This window comes from Primulina tabacum, chromosome 17, assembly GCF_025594145.1.
Source record: "Primulina tabacum isolate GXHZ01 chromosome 17, ASM2559414v2, whole genome shotgun sequence".
Lineage (NCBI taxonomy): Eukaryota > Viridiplantae > Streptophyta > Magnoliopsida > Lamiales > Gesneriaceae > Primulina > Primulina tabacum.
Genome location: NC_134566.1, coordinates 9,943,772 through 9,964,319, shown reverse-complemented (window position 1 = coordinate 9,964,319; position 20,548 = coordinate 9,943,772). Strand labels below are relative to the sequence as shown.

The 20,548-nt window shown below is 33.8% G+C and overlaps 2 protein-coding genes across 2 annotated transcripts; both read left to right on the top strand.

Moving 5' to 3' along the window:
- The first annotated feature begins 5,795 nt into the window (after window positions 1-5,795).
- On the top strand, window positions 5,796-9,054 carry LOC142531834 (uncharacterized). Its single transcript, XM_075638107.1, has 4 exons — window positions 5,796-6,436; window positions 6,589-6,704; window positions 6,904-7,995; window positions 8,162-9,054. Exons 1-4 carry the CDS (start codon window positions 6,187-6,189, stop codon window positions 8,915-8,917), a joined length of 2,214 nt encoding a protein of 737 aa, XP_075494222.1. The 5' UTR covers window positions 5,796-6,186; the 3' UTR covers window positions 8,918-9,054.
- A 5,195-nt stretch (window positions 9,055-14,249) lies between these two features.
- On the top strand, window positions 14,250-20,108 carry LOC142530463 (uncharacterized). Its single transcript, XM_075636300.1, has 4 exons — window positions 14,250-15,830; window positions 16,180-17,394; window positions 19,720-19,804; window positions 19,900-20,108. Exons 1-4 carry the CDS (start codon window positions 14,250-14,252, stop codon window positions 20,106-20,108), a joined length of 3,090 nt encoding a protein of 1,029 aa, XP_075492415.1.
- The last annotated feature ends 440 nt before the right edge of the window (window positions 20,109-20,548 follow it).

The following is a 20,548-nucleotide window of genomic DNA, read 5'->3' as shown; positions in this document are numbered from 1 at the left end:
AAAAAACATAGTGTATACATTCCACTATGCAAATTATTATAATAACTATTCTACTTATTACAATGAAAAAATTATATGAATGAATACATTACAGTGGATGATTCATATGAATAAGAATTCAATCTCTTTTAAGACAAAATTCGAATTTAATGACTATATGATTTTTTATTTATTAAATGATATTTAAAAGTCTTCCGTAAGATATTAACATAGGGAGTTTCAATGCCCCACGTATTTTAAAAATAGATCACCCCGTTTCGATTATTATTAACTCCTTTGAAATAAATGTCTTAAATTTTGTAATAAAATTTTAGGTTCAGGATCCAATTTTAATAAACCCTCCACTATTTTAATTTTTTATATGCAATACCTCATGGTTAAAAAAAATGATGTACCATCGAGTATTGCATACAATTTAAAATGATGAAAAAACTAGTAAAAATAAAATTTAGACATTGAAATTTGATAGGTTATACATGTACTACAACGACGATGTTTAAGAGTCATTGTTCTAAAAATCGACCTAGACACACTTAGATGCTAAGCGGTGGTCGACCGCCTAGAAAAAAAGCTAATCGAACAGCCTAGACGACGGCAACGCTGTCTAAGAGGTTCTAGGTGGTTAGGGCTTTAATATTTATTTTTTGGCTATTTTTTAAAAAGTTTTTTTTTTGTTTTTTTAATTTAAATTAAAAATGAAAGGATTTTTTTTATAAGCCCTGAACCAAAGTCCAATAAGAAATGTAATTTGTTGGCTTGACTTAACACTTCAAACTTCATTTGCGATCTAGAGTGAGAAAATTTCACAAGAATGATTTTGCATCTGAATAAGAAGAAGATCGTAATGATGATATTTAATTAATTTAAAACAACGATTTAATATCATAAAATAAAAAAATCATCTTGTTTTTTTATTAAACATGTTTTACACACCTATATCAAACAATGATTTAATATCGAAAAATAAAAATAAAAATAAAAAAAATCTAAAGATATTAATATATAATGTCACTAAATATTATAAAAAATAATTTTAAAAAATCGCATCGGCGCCGCATGACCGACTAGGCATTAAGCGGTAAGTAGTCACATGCTTACCGTTTTTTAGAACACTATTCGAAACTAAAATTGATGTAGTTTCGATATAAGGTGATAATTTCAGCTCGAATTTAAAGGATGTATAAGAAAAATAAATTATAGATAAATAATATGATGTGACAAAATATATATTGTTTGATATGTTTTTATTGTGATTGATTAATTTTCTGTATTTTCTTGTATGACCAAAATATTCCTACTGTTTTTTCCCAATTTTTTTTTAAATTAAATTCAAATTATAGAATAAAAATGACTCCTACAATTATACATATATAATTTACTTTCCAAAATAAATCAAATTATCACTTTTTTCCCTATAAATATTTAATCCATATTCTTTTCTTTTTTAGTTACCATCGAACATGCATTCAAAATGAGCACTGAAATTAAATCAGAATGAACTAAATGAGCTGTAGTTATTGCATGAAGAAAATTAGTTTTTGGAAATTAATTTAGGGCACATCAGCAAGCATCAAAATGGAAGACATGATCAAGAAATTCTGAAAATTTAATAGTCGTGCTCGACAGCATCACCAACCAGAGTGGTTTCAATGGTGGTGGAAAATATGTAATTTCATCTGTTCATTGGATTTTATGACGTCCAAATAAACCAACTGATTATAGAGTATAGAATATTAATCTGCATATCGAATAGTGAGACTGTCTCACATGAAATATTACTCAAACTGATTATACCTAATCAACACACTTATTTCCTTTATTATTATTTTTTTGCCAATTTTAGCAAGTATAGGATAAGATATGATTTATTGTTTAGCAAAAGATCTTTATTTTAAATGTTTTTCTTTACATTGGGACAAATTGATAAAAGACATAACTATAATTAAGTATTATGCTACAAATTTTATGATTTTTTCCGTTTATATCGGAAATAAAAATAAAAAAGGCCTTACAACATGAATAGATTTATCTAAGAATTTATATAGGATTTCTCTAAGAATTATTCCATCTACAACGTGAATAGACCTTAACTCAGAATTATTTCTCCTACAATGTGAGTAGAGCTAAACGCATGGATATTGTTAGAACATTTTACGTTTTAGTGATTTAACAAGGTTTCCAATTTAGATAAATACAAAGTCTAGTCAAATTGAATTCAAAGAAGGAAACTGCCGATTCATACAAATATATGTTTCCTAAGAAAAATTGTTAAATAGAGCCCAACTGATGCCTAAGCCCTGCTGAACTGAAGATTATTCGATGGCGAAGGATTATCGTTATAAAAGCCTAGGTGATCAAAAAACAAATGATGGAACAACTTGTATCAGACGATCATTCAATCTACAATAAAAAAAATTCTCTTCAATTCCTCAGATTACTCAGTGTTAAGAATCAGAGCAAAGCTGAAATCTTGGATAAAAATTTTCCGTACTAACAGTCTCTGATTCCCAATTACAAAATGTCAGAAATCATTGAGCACTATTTGGTGTACTATTGCCAGAAAAGATAGAGACGTGACCAACGACTGCTTCATTTGGAATGAATATGAAATTTGATTTTTCAGACCATTAGATCAAAGCCTATAAATAGTTGAATATATCACCCTCTCTCGCTTGCTTACACTTCCAACAGTCTTGTGCATTTGTGAAAAGTCCATAACATTTTTCAAAGCTTTCAAGAGCTCAACTGATAAGAAAAAGCATACGCTTATTTGTTCATTCTTATAATTGAGGATCTTATTTATGCTTAGCATTTCATTTCTGTAATACTTGTAATATTACAGTTAGTATACTATTTGGTTTTGTTAAGAGAAGTTATTAAGAGTTTTAGTTAAGCTGTGCGGTAAGTCTTATTGAAGTGAACAATTGCAATATTTGTAACTGTCAAAACCTTTTAGCCCAATTAATCATTCCGAAATGAAAAAATGAGTGACATATGAGTGTTGAATTTCTCCGAACATTCAGAAACAAATCTATAGCAATTACATTTCAGTCAGCCTATCTTTAATTATTCATTTGACAGCCTAGTTTATTATATTTAAACCATTTCAGTGTTTGACACATTCAATGAGCTTCTTTCCGCGCAGTACCACATTGCAGGTTTATTGAATACCCAACCGAAAAAAATTACATTTCAGTGTCACTAACCCAACTGAAATATTTCAAAATTTACTGAGATAATTTATTCACTCCCTCAAAATTAATCTCTGATCCTAATAGACACCCCATCAAAAATTATAATAAATAAAATTACATTTTTTATCTTATATATTTATCTCTTTGTGATTTTGGTTCTTTATGTTGTCAAATTTCGACTCTATTATTTTATCTTTGTCTTTTTGTTTTTGGCAATTGTACTCATTTTTCCGAAGTAGAAATGACGTCGCGATGAAGTGATGCCAACATGATGTTGAATGTGTGCATTGCCTAATCAACACTCTAAATGGAATAGAAACTAAAATTACCAAAAATTGAAAGATACACGATTAAGACAGAAAGTTGACAACAGTAGAAAATCAAAATCACAAAAAATAAAATACATATGACTAAAAACATAGTTTTTCAAAAATTCAATATAAATATAGACTCCCAACTCACAAATTGTTTTTATCCATTTTCTGTGGCCACTCAAAAAAATTGTGAAAGTACTTGGTGAATGTTTCGAAAATAATCTAAAACGAAGCAAGAAAACACAAACATGCATGTAAAAACATCTTTTGACTCATGAATAAAGTCATCTTTAAATTTTCCAAATCCAATTTCGAAGATCAAAATTTCATATTTCATGAACATATTACATACCCCCGTCTGCTCAAGGCTGTCACATATATATATATATATATATATATATATATATATATATATTAAATTATAGTATAATTGAAAAAGATTCAAATTGGCTTACAAATATATATTTTTTTGGTATAGATTTAAATAAATAAATAATAAATAGCAATAAAAGAATAATAAATTAATGTCACATCACGAATATACATGAGGAGTCACAATCACATTTCAATAATATTGCAGAGATCCCCATTAATAACCATTTCAAAATCTGAAATATTATCCTTTTATTATATCACCCCGCTGCATCTATCCTATATATTCAATGTTTCTCTTTCTCTCACACACATCTACACACATATATACATGTAATGCAAAAATTTGTGGAAAACGATCTCACGGATCGTATATTGTGAGACATATCTCTTATTTGGGTAATTCATTTTATGATAAGAGTATTACTTTTATTGTGAATATCGGTAGGGTTGACCCGTATCACAGATAAAGATTCGTGAGATCGTCTTACAAGAGACCTACTCTACATATAAATATATATATTTATGTATGTATGTATTTATGTAGCACATATATGTATATCTATACTATATATATTATATTATTAAGTGTGAGAGCCCTTAAATTAACTACCTTAAAAGACACCAAAATATTTAATTCATACCTTACTAAAAATCTCTTCAAGTCACTTCATATTTTACATAAAAAATACAGACAAAATTTTTCTTTTAAATCGAACAACTTTTCTAAATTAAAAATAATTTTGTTTAAATTTTTTAATATTATTTGATTAAATTAAAAATAATAATAACACATGCATCGCATGTGCATCTTTAACTAGTCTATATAGCGTGAAAATTAAATTTACTCAAAAAATATAATATAAATACAAAATTTAACTAATTAACATTTTTTGTTAGAAGTGTGATAATTTTAAATAATAAGTTGGATAATAAAAATAAATTTGAATCTTAATATGTTTATCAAATGTAGGATTAAAAATGCTTATCAATAATTATTAATTCTATTTCTTGACAGTCAATGCATGCAGATATCTAACTATGAGTATATTTAGATGTGTACATATCTTTTAATACTTTTTTTTCTATCAAATATTATATTTGAACTATTATTTTATTACATAATTACATTTTTTTGTAAGAATATAGGTTATAGATATATGCATTTTAGAAAAATGATATATTTTTTAGATAAAAATATAACTATAATAGGAGTCTCATATTTGATTAATATATAGTTGACAATGAAATTATATTCTTAATTATATATTATGTTCTAGCAAGTAATTAAGATTTTTAACTTCATAATTACTGAAATCTTATTAAATATTTGATAATATTGTAGAACATAAATTTCAAATCTCATTATATGATTTAATATCATTCGAAGTATATTATGATAACTTCACTTAATTATTCTTAAAACTATATTCTAAAAAATGGTATGGTCGATTGATTGTTGGCAAAAACTTATGTGAGACGGTCTCATAGGTCGTATTTTATGAGACAGATTTTTTATTTGAGTCATACATGAAAAAGTATTACTTTTATGCTAAGAGTGTTACTTTTTATTGCGAATATCGGTATAGTTGACATGTTCACAGATAAAGATTCATGAGATCGTCTCATAATAGACTTACTTTTTTTTTTGAAAGTATAAGAGACCTAATCTTGATTGTTTATCAATGAGTAAAAAAAATAGGCAAATATATGTGAAATTTTTAGTTTCATATGTTTGGTTGAATCAATTATACCTTTTGTAATTATATTTTGACAACAAATTTTAGTCGATAAAAAAATTTAATTTTTTATTATTATTTTTGCCTAACCAAACAAAGGCCATATTCGAATTTCAGGAGGGTAACATGGTGGACAAACACTGTTATAAAAAAAGGAGAGAGCGCGTCAGTCATTTCGTCATCCTTTCAATTCCCGAGAGGGAGAGGGAGAGAGAGACAGAGAGAGAGAGAGAGAATTTGGTTTCTGTTAATTCTTGGGAGTGAGTGATCATAATAAACTGTTTGATACATAAAGCAGACGAAAATCTCTGAGGAATTGTGTGTTAGTGTGCGAAAAAAGAGAGATCTTTGAGTTGATTTTTCTTCGTCCAAATTTCTTACAACCCATTGATTTGCAGCTTTTTCTTGACCCTTTTCAGAGTTTCATCTTGTGAAGAAGCGACAAGTATCAGACTATCAGTTGCGTCATTTTCACTGGCGATTCATTTTCTTTGAGGGATTTTATTAGATAATTTTTTTCTTGTTGGTTTATTGTAAAATAAGTGGTTTTGTGGAGGAGGAGCAGGTATGGGGAAAGAATGGCTGTATTGGGTCGGTGGCGGAGGTGGAGGTGGAGGTAGTGGATCCGCCGGCAGGAGAGGAAGAATGGCCGGAGTAGTGGAGGAGGAGAAGGCGGCGTCGGCAGCTTCTGCTGGATGCATGTGTGCTGTTTTTCAGCTGTTTGATTTGAATAATTTCCAGTTTCCTTTGACTGCGCATAATTCTGAGTTTAAGCCTGATGACTCCTTTCTTCAAGAAGAAGCCACCATATCTGAAGGTTTCAGAATAGAAATATATATATACATAATATATATTTCTATATTAAGTTGTTGGAATTAAGTTTTGGGTCCCTTTTTTAGCTGCATTTACTGTTAATAATGGTCTTGAGTTGGTGATGATTTTTTTTTGTGTATTTTGATGTGATGTTAGGAGTGGAAGCGCCACGAAACAGCTTGGAATTAGAGGAGCCTGCAGCCGCCATGAAAACTGGTTCAACGTCTCTGTCATTAGCTATGAAACAAGAAGAAGAGAATTTGAACTTCCCTGTAAGTAATGGTGGTGCTTATACATATCCATTCATTTAATGTAGTTTGAAGTGTGTATTTTTTATGGGCATTTAGCTTTTTTATTGCATAAAGATAAAGATATGAAAGTTTTAAACTTTTGTTTTAATTTTTTATGAAAATATAGGTAAGTTTACGCTCCCTACTTTCTTGATTATGGAAATGTGATTATGTTGTCCAGGTGGGAATTAAAATCAAAACACCGAAAGCAAGAATCCCCGCATCTGCATTGAAATCCAGAACAGATACAGATGTTTCTTCAGAATGCAGCAGCTATTCCCCTGGAACCAAGACTCCAAACCTTGTAGCCCGGCTCATGGGACTTGATTTACTCCCAGATTGCACCTCTCCTTCGAATCCCAAGCCAAAAACTAAATCCCATTTCCTCAAAAACCTCCGGAAAACAGAGACAACCCTTTTGCGTTCCAGGTCGAATCTAACTTTTTTCGATGACGAGTCGAGCACAGGCACTGCCCGGTCCTTGCCGGAGACACCAAGAATCTCATTATCCAGAAGGTCGGATTCCGAGATTCACAGATTGTCCCTTCAATTAAACAAAGAGAACGCAGGTGATGAATTTGGAAATTCGGCTGAACGGTGGAGAAGCAGAAGGGGATCACGATTGAAAGTGCTGGATGAGAATGCGACAAGTCCAGGTAATTATGCTAAGCAAATTGTGAAGCAAGTTAAAGAAAATGTGAGCAGAAGAGTTGGAGTTGATATCACAAACAGAAACAGATCGGAACCGATTAGAAGAGATGAAAATCTAGTGCTCCTCAAGCCGAATAAACGGAATCCCACCATTTTTTCAAGATTCCGAGATGATTCAACTCCATCTTGTTCGCCAAAACTGAGGTTTTTAGACAACACCAAGAACAAACCACTTGCAGAGGCGAACACCAAAAGTCCAAGAAACTCAACATCTTCTGATTATAGTCCATCACACGGGATTTCGAATTCGAGTTCGGTGCCTCCAAAGATTCAAACATTTCAAGAACACCGACAGAAGGATTGCAAGAAAGTTGCTAGTAGAGGAAGAAGTAAATCATCAAGTCTGAAGAAATATTTGCCCCCTCCAGCTTCTGACCATGGCATCAAAAACAAGAGAGAGGAGCCATTTGTGCGTTCACCAGCTAAAAATAAAGCCAGATTAACAGATAAAAAGTGCAAGAAAACTCCATTTTCAAGCGATGTTTTATATATCAGTACCCCAATTCTTTTACCAGTCATGAAAGATCCATCTCCCCCAGTCACAAAATTACCTCAAAAACAGGTACTTGTGACTTCTACTTTCTTTTTCTTAACGTCATTTAAAATATTCAAAAACCATTTTATTAAGAAGATAAATCAATGATTTTGTAATCGAGGATTACGTCATTGTCATCCGTTTGACAGATTTTTTTTAAAAAAATATATTTTTCTTGCGGGTGAAAATGCAGTTACAGGTCTCAGATGCTCTTGCATCCAAAAGGCGCGCACAGTTATCTAGTAAACCGAGCCATTCGTACAAGCTGCAGCTGCACACAGATAAAATATTCGATGTCCTAGAAAACGTCGAACCAGACAGCACTAACGGTCGCGCCACCACTCCCTCCGCCGCCGCCGAGTACGAAAATTACATGCAGAAAATCCTCATACGCACCCGCAAAAGGTGGCACTCGTGTTCACATCCCCTTGACCCAACAATCTTCCACTACCTCGAACTGTTCCAGCCCACCACCGGCACAACCTCCTCCTTTTTAAGCCGCCGCAGCAACCGGAAGCTTATATTTCAGCTGGTAGACGAACTTTTGGGCGAAATCTTGAGACCCGGTCTCGGTTTTATGAAATTGGCTTCTCCCATTAACGAGAATTCCTCCCTGGTTGATGAACTGTGCAAGAAAATCGGGGGTTTTCCTGCGGCGAAATGTGAAGTTCTTGAAGATATTGATGGCTTGATTGAGAGAGATTTGTGCAATTTACCTTTGCAAAGATCCTTTGAGAAAGAAGGGGACAACATAGTGTGTGAGATTGCGGGTGAAATTACGGAGTGGTTGATGCGTGAAACGGTGGCGGAAGTGGGTTCCGGTACGGACGAGGCAGTGGCAGATGTCACATGGCGGCTTCCAGGTGGCGAGATGCCATTGATTAGTTTTATCAGACCCCGATTTCAGGGGAGCTCTTCCTTGGATGTAGTGAAAAGAGAGTGGAATTAGTGAGGTCCACATGAAGTTATTTTATTCCGTTAGTATATAAATTTTTTTGAGGGATATTTTTCTACGAGACAATTTTATGTGTTTTCTCTAAATATTTTCTATTGTAATTATTAAATTTTCTCTTAGTCCCAATCAAATAATCATAATATATTAATATATTTGGGATCATAGGATGAGATTATAAATAAAATATGATGCAGAAATGATAAATTAATAAATATGTAGTATATAATGATTTATAATTTTAAATCATTTTTAGATTAAAAATTAAGTCTCTTGTGATATAATTTCACATTTCTATATCCATGACATGAGTATATCCGATCAATATTTATAATAAAAAATAATACTTTTGATATAAAAAATAATATTCTTTCATGTGTCGGTTCGGATCGAATATCTGTCTCGTAAAATTGATTAATGAGATTGCGTCATAGTTTTTGTGTTGAATAAATTGTTAGATGAAACAAATATGTACAATAAACTAATACCTCACCGTTTACACCAAACCTGTGAGTATTTAATCTAAAGACATTAATGCATTCGAGGACCATATCTATATCATATATTCAACATCAATCTCCACATAAATTAAATTTTTATTTAATAAAAATAATTATAAAATATATTTTTAAAAATTTATGAATTTATTTATAACTATAATATCCATATTATGGTCTTTTGAATTCTTAAAATTATAAAATATGTTTGAAAGACTAAAAGGAGGCCTGAAATTGAATTCTATTGGAAAACATTATTGAGTAGGTCTCTTGTGAGACGGGTCAACCCTACCGATATTTACAATAAAAGTAATACTCTTAGAATAAAAAGTAATATTTTTTCATGGATGACCCAAATAAGATATATGTCTCACAAAATACGATCCGTGTGACCGTCTCACACAAGTTTTTGTCAACATTATTTATGTGTCACTAATTTGTCTACATTTAGTTCTTGAAATCAAAAGGTCAAAAAATATAATTTTTCATTGTTATAATATATTCTGGGTGAATTTGCTTTAAATCTTCAAACATAAACTTAATTTTGCATTGAGTAACGGTTAGAAAAATTATGTGCTTGCACTACCTGATCCACACAAAAAATTTAGTGCTCCCTGCACCTTCATGTTTTTCACGGATATTAATATATGATATTTTAGTATCAATTATTTAGACCTAACATAAAAAATAAAATTTTGAGTATAAAATTAAAATAAGTTTATTAATATCAACATTTTCTATATATGTTTATGCATTCAAAAATTATATATCAGTATCAAATCTGAAACTTTTTGTAACAAAATATAATATATTAATATCATATTTTCAATGTTTTGCACCGATTTTAATTTGAAAAGACAAATGTGTCATCAATACCAATGCTTGTTATATATGCTTGAGTACTCATTAATAATATATCAGTATCAGATTTAAAATATATGATACTTAAATATCATAATTCAGTACTATATTTTGTACCATGTTCATCCGAGAAAAATCACGGAGTAGGTCTCTTGTTAAATGGTCTCACGAATCTTTATTTATGAGACGGGTCAACCCTACTGATATTCACAATAAGAAGTAATAATCTTAGCATAAAAAGTAATAATTTTTTATGTATGACCCAAATAAGATATCTGTCTCACAAAATACGACCCGTGAGACCTCTAACATAATTTTTTGCCAAAATCATGTGGGTCAATGGAGTGAAGAATTTTTTTGTTTTTTTTTTTGTTTTTTTGAATCAGAGAGTACATACACGTAATTTTTCTGATAGAGACCAAATGTAAACTTAAGTTTTGGTGTGAATTTTTTTAAAAAAAAAAAATTACTCATATCTAGGGATTTAAAATAATATTGTTATTTTTAAAAATAATTGAAAGGGCATTTATGTAAACTTTCATAAAACTCCAACTTATTCACGTGGCTTCAACGATGAAAAGAACTTGTCTCGCGCTTTTAAGTACGTAGTAAAAGGTACCATACCATGCATGGTCCATGGAGAATCAAAAGATATGATTCCACGCTATGGAAAGGTGAGCTTCGAAATCAATATTAACATTTTCCACATATAAAAGTTACAGAAACCTAATATTTTTGAATAAATCTCTAAATTTAAAAAATATAATATTTTGTAAAATATAATTAAGTTTTCGTTAGAATATGAAGAAATACACAAATTTTGACAGAATAATAGTTTCAAGTGAATCAATAATAAAGTAAAAAGATAGCCACAAATGTCCTTTGGTCCAGTTTTAGAACATGAAACAATGTCTCAAATTCGAAAACTGTGTAAAACATCCTTCCCAAAGTAGAAGATAGTCATGAGCCTCTTGATTTAGTGTCAGCCAGTGTCCCGATGGAACTAAGCGTACATACGAGGCGAGTTGAGCTCGTGTATCATACTACTCGAGTTCAAATCGATTTTAATTTTTTAGGCTCGACTCGAATTCGGTTAAGTATTCAATTTCAAGTTTTAGCCCAGCTCGTGAAAATATCAAGTTATTCGAGTTCGTGCTCGAAAATACTTGTATCATAATTTTAAGATTTAAATTTTGTAATTATATGAACAAAATACTCTTAAATGATATATATATATATATGTATATATATCTTACTCAAGTATAAACATCTTAATATATAGAACGATGTCTCAAATTCGAGATATGAATAAAATTCTCCCAAATCGATACTTGGCTTCAACTCTTCCAACAGCCTTATCATGTAAAATTCATTTATATAAGTCTTGTAATTTTAATAATATTTTAAGTTGTCGAAAGTACAATAAAGATCATAAAACATAACAAGCATTCATGGTGGGAAGTTTAACTGATTTGTAATTTTTCGATTTTGATTTTCAGAAAACTGCACAGATTTTGATTTCAATCGAACCGCTTCATGAATTAAGGAAAAAGGTAAACCTAGCTTCTCAGGTGTTCGTGTTGGTAGAGATGGTGAGCGCTTGAACATTGATCAGAAGTTCAATTCTCCCTATCAATACCTTCTTGGACGAGTTTGGCAAACAACGCTTGAACAATGTATTTTACCGACTGACGTGGTTTGAAGGCTATTATGTTAGTCTATGGATTTACCCCTGCGCACCGAAGAGGTGTTCGATTTAGTGGAGTATGTGAGCTCTTCACCAATAACAGGAATTTGATTCGCCCTACCAAAAAGATCAAACTTGTCACACGTGGAAAAAACATTGTAATATGAAAGTTTTTTCTCTCCATGTTGAGATCCGATGTTCTTTTCTCTCCATGTTGAGAGTTTCCCTTAAATCATCCTTTAACAAAATTATCTGATCTATCTACTTTGCAAAATCGTAGAACGTTTCGAAAGTCTTTCAATCACAAATGATGAAGATGAGGAAATACTTCTGGAGGCCAATCAGGGACAAGAAGGGGCTCCACGTCTAAAGTTTTGTCTTGTTGGGCGTTTCCTCACAGAGCGGCCGATCAACTTTATTGCGATGAGAAATCGAATCGCAAGTATTTAGAGACCAGGGATGGGAGTCAATATAACCTTTCTGGGTTGTCGGACCTATCTTTTCCAGTTTTTTCACGGAATGGACGTCAAAAGAATACTGGAGAGCGGCCCATGGTCATTTGACAACAAGTTTCTAATCCTAAAGCGACTACATCCAGGAGATATACCGACATCGGTACCGCTATTCACACTAGCTTTTTGGATTCAGATTCATGACTTGCCAGTGGGTTATATGTTTGAAGGCATTGGGAAAAAGTTAGGAAACTTCATAGGATCATTTCTGGAATATGATGGGAATAACAATTCCACTGCCTGGAGGAAATATATGAGACTCAGAGTCATGATAGATGTCTGAAGTCCGCTAAAAAGATACAAGAAGATAAGGAAAGCCCAAGTTGATTCGTTCATAGTTAATTTCAAGTATGAAAAATTAAACTCATTCTGTTATCTATGTGGTATGTTGGGACACACCGACAAATTCTGTGAAATGCTCTTCTCCATCCCGGAGGAGCAGCTCCATCGTGAATGGGGTCCATGGCTAAGGGCTATAACGTGAGGCAATGTTGCGGACAAAGGAGAGCAGTGGCTTTGCAACGATCAAGGGGATCTTTTAGGAAACAATTTTGGAACATCGAATCAGGGAATCATCGAGAAAACACACACTGAGGTTACACCAGAAACATCCGAGGGTCAGGCTTCCATTGCCAAAATTATCGCCTCGCAATCCATGCAAAATTTACGGACAATCCCGAAAATCACGGAATCTAACAATCATCGTGGAGATACTAATCCATCAATTAATTCAAAGCTAAGAGTTGGGCAAGAAGAACAAGAGATGGAGGTAACGGAAGAGCGCAAAAGAAGACGTGGGCCAAACCAAATCCAGGCCCAACAACAGGAGATAATAGTGGACAAGTTTAGGGCAGTAGCTGAAGGCCAACTTTCTACTGGGCCTAAAAACAACACAACCGAGTTTTTTACAATGGCAGGACCTGGATCCCAGGCCTGCCAAGATCAATTATTATCTTAAGCTGGAATTGTAGGGGCTTGGGCCACCCCCGTGCAATTCCTACCCTCTGTAACTTGGTCCGTGTATATAAGCCTGATGTAGTCTTTTTATTTGAAACATTATCGCACTCACAAAAGATTGAAGACATTCATGTTCGGATTGGATTTGAAACTTGTTTTGTTGTTGATATACTAGGACGAAATGGTGGTATTGGGGTCTTATTGAAGAAAAATGGAGAATTCACAATATCAAATTACTCTAGAAACCATGTGTACCTCATTGTCACTGATGACAAGCATGGAGATTGGCGTTGCACTGGATACTATGGTTACCCAGAAAGGAATCGTAGGAGAGACTCTTGGAACTTTATCCGTTACCTGGCTGCACAATCCAACCTGCCATGGTTGTGTATTGGGGATTACAACGATATGCTCTCTAACGAGGACAAACGAGGAAGAGTAAATCACCCACAGTGGCTTTTCCGTGGTTTTAGAGAAGCCATTGAAGATTGCAATTTAACGGATCTCCCGCTCAATGGCCATCAGTTCACTTGGGAAAGAAGCAGAGGTACTGATAACTTCGTGGAAGAAAGAATTGACCGAGCGATTGGCACACCGACATGGGCAGCTAAATTCCCATTGGCAAGACTCCGCAATCTAAGTGCACCAGTGTCGGATCATTCCCCGATCTTGCTAGAAATAGAGGTCAAGGAAATAGCTTTCCATAAGCACCGTTTCCGTTTTGAAAACCGTTGGCTTAGAGAACCTGACCTTAAGTCGATCATGGAAGATTTTTGGGCTAGGAATAAAGAGAATGATGTGATGCGAACACTTACATGATGCTCGAAGATGTTGGTTCCATGGGGCAAAACAGCAGATGGAAACTTCCGCCCCACATTCAAAAATGCAAGGAACGAATGGAAAACTTGAGGGACAAATTATATGACGAAGAATCCATCACAGAATTCAAGGAACTTAATGAACAACTTGCTTCTCTATTACTGCACGAGGAAGATTATTGGCATCAAAGAGCAAAACAATACTGGCTTAAAGATGGTGATAGGAATACTCGGTTCTTCCACACTTCGGCATCGGCGAGAAAACAAACACACAAGATGAACCAACTTAAAGATGTAAATGGTAACTGGCAAGAAGAGCAGAGCAGTATATGTGAAGTGGTCCACAACTACTTTCAAAACTTATTCTCTGAAGTTAATAACACACCAAACGAAGGGTTAATGGAAGGGCTAGACGAGGTTCAACCTTGTGTGATGAATGGACAAAACGAAGAAATGTTAAAGCCGTTCACGACAGAAGAGTTTAGAGAAGCTGGATTTGACATGAAAGCGGACAAGTCCCCAGGGCTCGATGGCTTTAACCCGGCATTCTTTCAAAGATTTTGGACACTAATTGGGACATATGTAGTTTCAAGTTGTGTACGGTGGTTACATGATACGAACCTTCCTCCTAAACTTAATGACACGAATGTGGTGTTAATCCCAAAATGCAAGAGCCCACAGTCCATGAAGTATCTTCGACCCATCTCTCTTTATAATGTTCTGTACAAAATCATTTCCAAGGTCCTAGCAAATCGACTTAAGAAGGTACTGCCCCACATCATCTCACCATTTCAATCCGCTTTGGTAGCTGGTCGTGCCATAACAGATAATGTTCATATTGCATTTGAAATCATCCATCACATGAAGAGACAAACTCGAGGAAACACGAGAAATGCGGCTGTCAAAATTGATATCTCAAAAGCATATGATCGCATTGACTGGGCCTACCTTCTTCGGATCATGGAAAAACTTGGCTTTGCACCGAAATGGATCCAATATATGAAATTGTGTGTCACCACTGTCAAATACTCTTTCCTTGTTAATGGACAGGCTATAGGTCCTATAACACCACATCCAGGGCTTCGCCAAGGTGATCCTCTATCGCCCTATCTCTTTATCCTATGCACTGAAGGGCTATCAGCGCTCATCCGGAATTCTGAGAGGCTGGGACAGATACACGGAATTAAAGCATGTCGTGGGGCTCCATCAATTAGTCATCTATTCTTTGCCGACGATAGTATGATTTTCTTCCGAGCCAATGCTAATGAAGGGCAGAATGTGAAGAACATTATTGAAAAGTATGAGAAAGCTTCAGGCCAAGCCATAAATCTCTCAAAATCTGGCATCATGTTCAGTGGTAATGTTCATAATATGGAAAGGACAGCTATATCACAGCTTTTGGAAATATCGACAGTACTGGATACAAGCAGATATCTAGGGCTCCCTTCCTTGATTGGAAAAAACGAAAAGCAGATCTTTTCTTACCTTAAAGATAGAGTATGGGCACGGTTACAAGGTTGGAGGAAAAAAACACTGTTCAAAGTGGGTTGCGAGATCCTCTTCAAATCAATGGCACAGGCAATTCCAACTTTCTGTAGACATTCATCCTCCCTCCCTCCTTGGTAGAAGAAATCCAGAGGATGATCAACTCATTTTGGTGGGGTAGGAAAAACAATGCAACTAGAGGGCTCAATTGGTTTCGATGGGAAAAGTTGTGTGTCCCGAAAGAATTTGACGGATTGGGCTTTCGAGACTTCTATGGCTTTAACATGGCATTGCTAGGGAAACAATGATGGAAACTTTTTAGTAATCCTAATGCTACAATTTGTTGCATCTACAAAGCTAAATACTACCCGAGAGGGGATTTCTTAAGTGCCAATCTAGGGCATAACCCAAGTTTATTTTGGCTTCCCAATTTGTGTTAAAGAGAGGCTATAGATGGAGGATTGGTGATGGCAGTCTTATCAACATTTGGAACGATCCGTGGCTTCGTGACCCTTCAAATTTCTTTGTGGAAAAACCTATAATTCTGGAGGTACATGATTGGACAGTGCAAGATTTGATGGTTCCGGGCTCAAGGGAATGGGATCATGACATCATGGAAACAATCTTTGAGAACAGAGATACTAAGGCAGTCACTGAAATCCCACTAGGACCAATAAAACTCCAAGACAACCGAATTTGGCACTTTAGCAAGAATGGTGATTACACAGTGAAGTCAGGCTATCATGTGGCCATGAGCTTGGACGCAAATCTCGAGGCAAGGAAAATCCAGGGCAACTGGAAGGCAATCTGGAAGTTGAATGTCCCTCCGAAAATTAAAATCTTCCTCTGGAGAGCTTGTAGAGAGTGTCTTTCTCATCGCATTAATATGCAAAATAGAGGAATTCAAGTGGCATCTTTATGTGTGGTGTGTAACAAAGAATTAGATACATCATGGCATACATTTATCACCTGCCCATTCGCACGTGAATGCTGGACCAATGCTAAACTGAGACAGGCAGTGGATTTCAATGCAGACACAACAGAAGGGTTCACACAATGGGTTTTCAAGATCATCCAAGACCTAAGTGGAGCAGAGCTCAGCAAATTTGTAACTATCCTTTGGGCTATCTGGAAACAAAAGAATTCCCTGTTATGGAACAACCACATAGATACCCTATCTAGAGTGGTAGTTAGAGCAATGAGGTTCCTTAATGATTGGATATCTCTAGCCAAGAGCAACAAAGGATCACAAGAAGCAGGTCCAAGGAATCAAACTTGCCGATGGACACCACCCCTTATTGGCGCTGTTAAATGTAACATCGACGCAGCTTTCTTCGAAGACATAAAATCTGCTGGAATAAGTATGGTGGTGCGAGATGAGGAGGGAAGACTTCTAATGGCTAGAACTAACTTGATCAAAGTACTTCGTTGTGTCAAAGAAGGAGAGGCAATAGGACTGTTGGAAGCACTGTCTTGGATCCGTAATTCAGATTATTCAAATGTCCTCTTCGAGGTGGATGCGATGACAGTCTACCATGCTATGAAGGAAACAACCGTTGATAGAACGGAGTTTGGAGGCATAATGGGAATATGTAGAGACATTGTAGCTACTAACCCAGGGTTCTCGGTTCATTTTACCCGTAGACAAGCTAACGAGGTTGAACATGTGTTAGCTAAACATTCTCGTTTTCATGCTAGTCCGTTTGTTTGGTTTGAGACACACGTGTGTTGGTGATCTTATAGTTTGTATTTTGCTCATGACAATTATTGAATGAATATCTCTTTATCGTCAAAAAAAAAAACTTGTCACATGTGACTTTTTCAATGTGATTTACATGTCTAACGTGATTTGTTAGCTATTGCGTTAACTCGAGAGTTTTACCCAGTGCATAATGAATGATAGCGACTATGGTCTCCCACATCATTAAAAAAACTAGTAAAACTAAATTCATATCCCAAAGTTGTTGTGACACAGCCTGAGCACAATAAAATAGTATGATATTTAACCAAAATTAATTAAAAATACATTGATGCGATCATTTCAACTATACTAAAATAATGTAAAATGCAGATTTTAAAAGGATAAATTAGAGATAAATCCTCAAATCAAAACATAAATTTATCATAACTCCTTACATCTAAAAAACATTATTTAAATTGTCAAAATACCCTTATATTTATTTAGTTTAATTGATTGATTTATTGAGTCTATAAATAATATCAGGGCATAAGTAAAACTATTTCAAAAATACAAAAGTATTATTATTGTGTAATTAAATATTTTAATAAGTGAATTATCTCAAATAATATGGATCCGGACTCATTTTTCAGATTAACTATTTGCATAACTTATTCCAAAACTTTGAAATATTTGAAACAAGAAGTTCTAACAAATGTTAGATATCAGGGGCAAAGTGGAACTTATCAGAATCCAAATGTAAAATTATGATTAAGTCCAATAATTTCCTGAAAAAACACACATGATTCATTTAAACTCTCCAGAGATCTTAGAAAAATTCAAATGATGGTATAAAATTATGGCAGCATGATGTATTATGTACTAAAAAAATTAGAAAAAATAATTTAAAAACAAAAAGAAATTCTTGTAACATTAAAAGATATTCAAACAAGAAGAGTTTTAGATCTCACATTTATGTTCCAAACAAAAAGTAAGATCTTACAAATCTGGGCAGAGAAATTGACCACCGAGAAGTAGAATGTCATCCCAAACATCAAGCACATCTCGAATCATGGGAGGAACACCTTTAAAGAAAAATTTCAGAAGAGTTCACCCCGAGCTGATGAAAGTTTTAAAATGGAAATTTCAAAGATTTTAATTGCTGAACATATAGAGCAAGATGTCACATTTCGACCAACTGCCCAGAAAATGATAAAAGGAGATTAAAACTCTTCGATCCCAAACCCCGATATTTTAATAGTGGTTTATTACCAAGATCTTGTTCAAGTATACTAATTCGAGGATATTGCTTCAGACGAAAGTACATATTAAGAAGAAGAAGTCTTGAGTCAGGAAGAAATCGATGGAACATAATTAGAATCTGACTGAAGACGAGGTAGTTTGACACGAAACACATGAAGAATTATCTGGGTTCTTTAGCCAGACAACAATATCTCATAACATGGTCCAAAAGATTATGAGATAAAATCCTAGTCTACAGAGATATTAAGAATTTTCTGCTGGACAGGTAAAAAAGTTCTTAGGATATCTTGGCCTAAGAAACAAAAAGCATCATCTAATCTATAAGGTTTCCAGAAGAGAAATGACAATCCCAATGATATTTACGGGAAACCGGTGGAGATGCAACTAATTTCTTTTGAAGAAATTAAGGAAGAATTGCAAAAACTCAAGTTAGAAGTAGCATGAACCATGTCCTGAATTCATATCAAATCAATCAGATTAGGATAAAAACTACTTTTAAGTAAGGAATAGTTCTGTCCATTGACATTGTAATATGCGATAAACGAATATGTAATCTTCAAGATTCAATAATGGGAACAAGGAATCTATGTGCAAGGAAAATTATAGTAGTGATTTATCTGATAATTGCCTTCAATCTGGAAGATCAAGATTTTAGCATAGCTTTAACGTTGTGTCAAAAATTCAAAGGTAAAAGCTGATGAAAGAGAATAATAGATCATATTCTATTACCTATCAAATTTCATATACTATATCTAATACACATCATTCAGAATTTTTTATTAGAAATAAGTTTATTAAAATATCTGAGATATTTGGAAAATTTGCTCATACAATTTACCAGAAAGAATTGAGTTTTTTTTAATACATGAAACAAATATTCAAATTCAAGACAAACTGATTCTACACAAGAGTCAAAGTCTTAGACAACCCAAAATATTATATTTTCAAAGAGAGAGAATAACAAGCTACAAGTGGGGAAAAACCATTGTCCAAAAAGATCAACCGAGAACAAAAAGTTTTTCAAACTTTCCCTAAATGCAGAAGTTGCAGGTAGACTATAACAAGCCGATAAGAGAATTACCTCTGATTGAACTACATGATGTTTGCATGCTTATACCTAGAAATGGTATGTAATGCAAAGGTCTATCCTCCAAAGCATTGAGAAACCAATGGTTTCACAAATGGACAATTTTCGAGTACAATATTTTATACCTGGAACAGGTGATTCAAATACCCTTAGTACAAGTGTTAATTCAGGATCATCTCCAGATGAATTGGCTGAAACAAAAATTGAAACTCCAAATCATTATCTCAAGTTTTCAAGTCAACCTTCATATCGGGGATTGAAGAGAGAGATCAACCTTAGACATCAAACAGACAAAGGTAAATCTAAGGTTGATACTAATGAATATGCAGTTTCTCAATTTTAGATATATCAACAGAACTGATAGAAATTGAAAACACGAAAAGACATTAACCCAGCCACAATCTGGGTTGATGTAGTAGAAAATATCCTAAAGTATGAATGAAATCAAATTCATATCCAAAAGAGGTCAAGACATGGTAAGAATTCGGGACCCTTACCTCAGTTTATGCTACATCACTCAACTTCTCAGAAATTTCAAGATTACCTAACTGGATTTAGGAAGTTGTTCATAAGACATGGGAAAACAACGACTATTTGTCAATATGAGATATTTTGGAACTAGTATAGTACCAGAACCAGTGGAAAAGGCTTGCACAAGCATTTCATCTTATTATGCTAAGGAGACCAAATACAAATTTTAAAATTTTTATCAAAGATTCTCAAATAGAAGAAACACCCCTTGTTGCTTCATAAACCGAAGATGACATCTTTACTAGAAGAGCA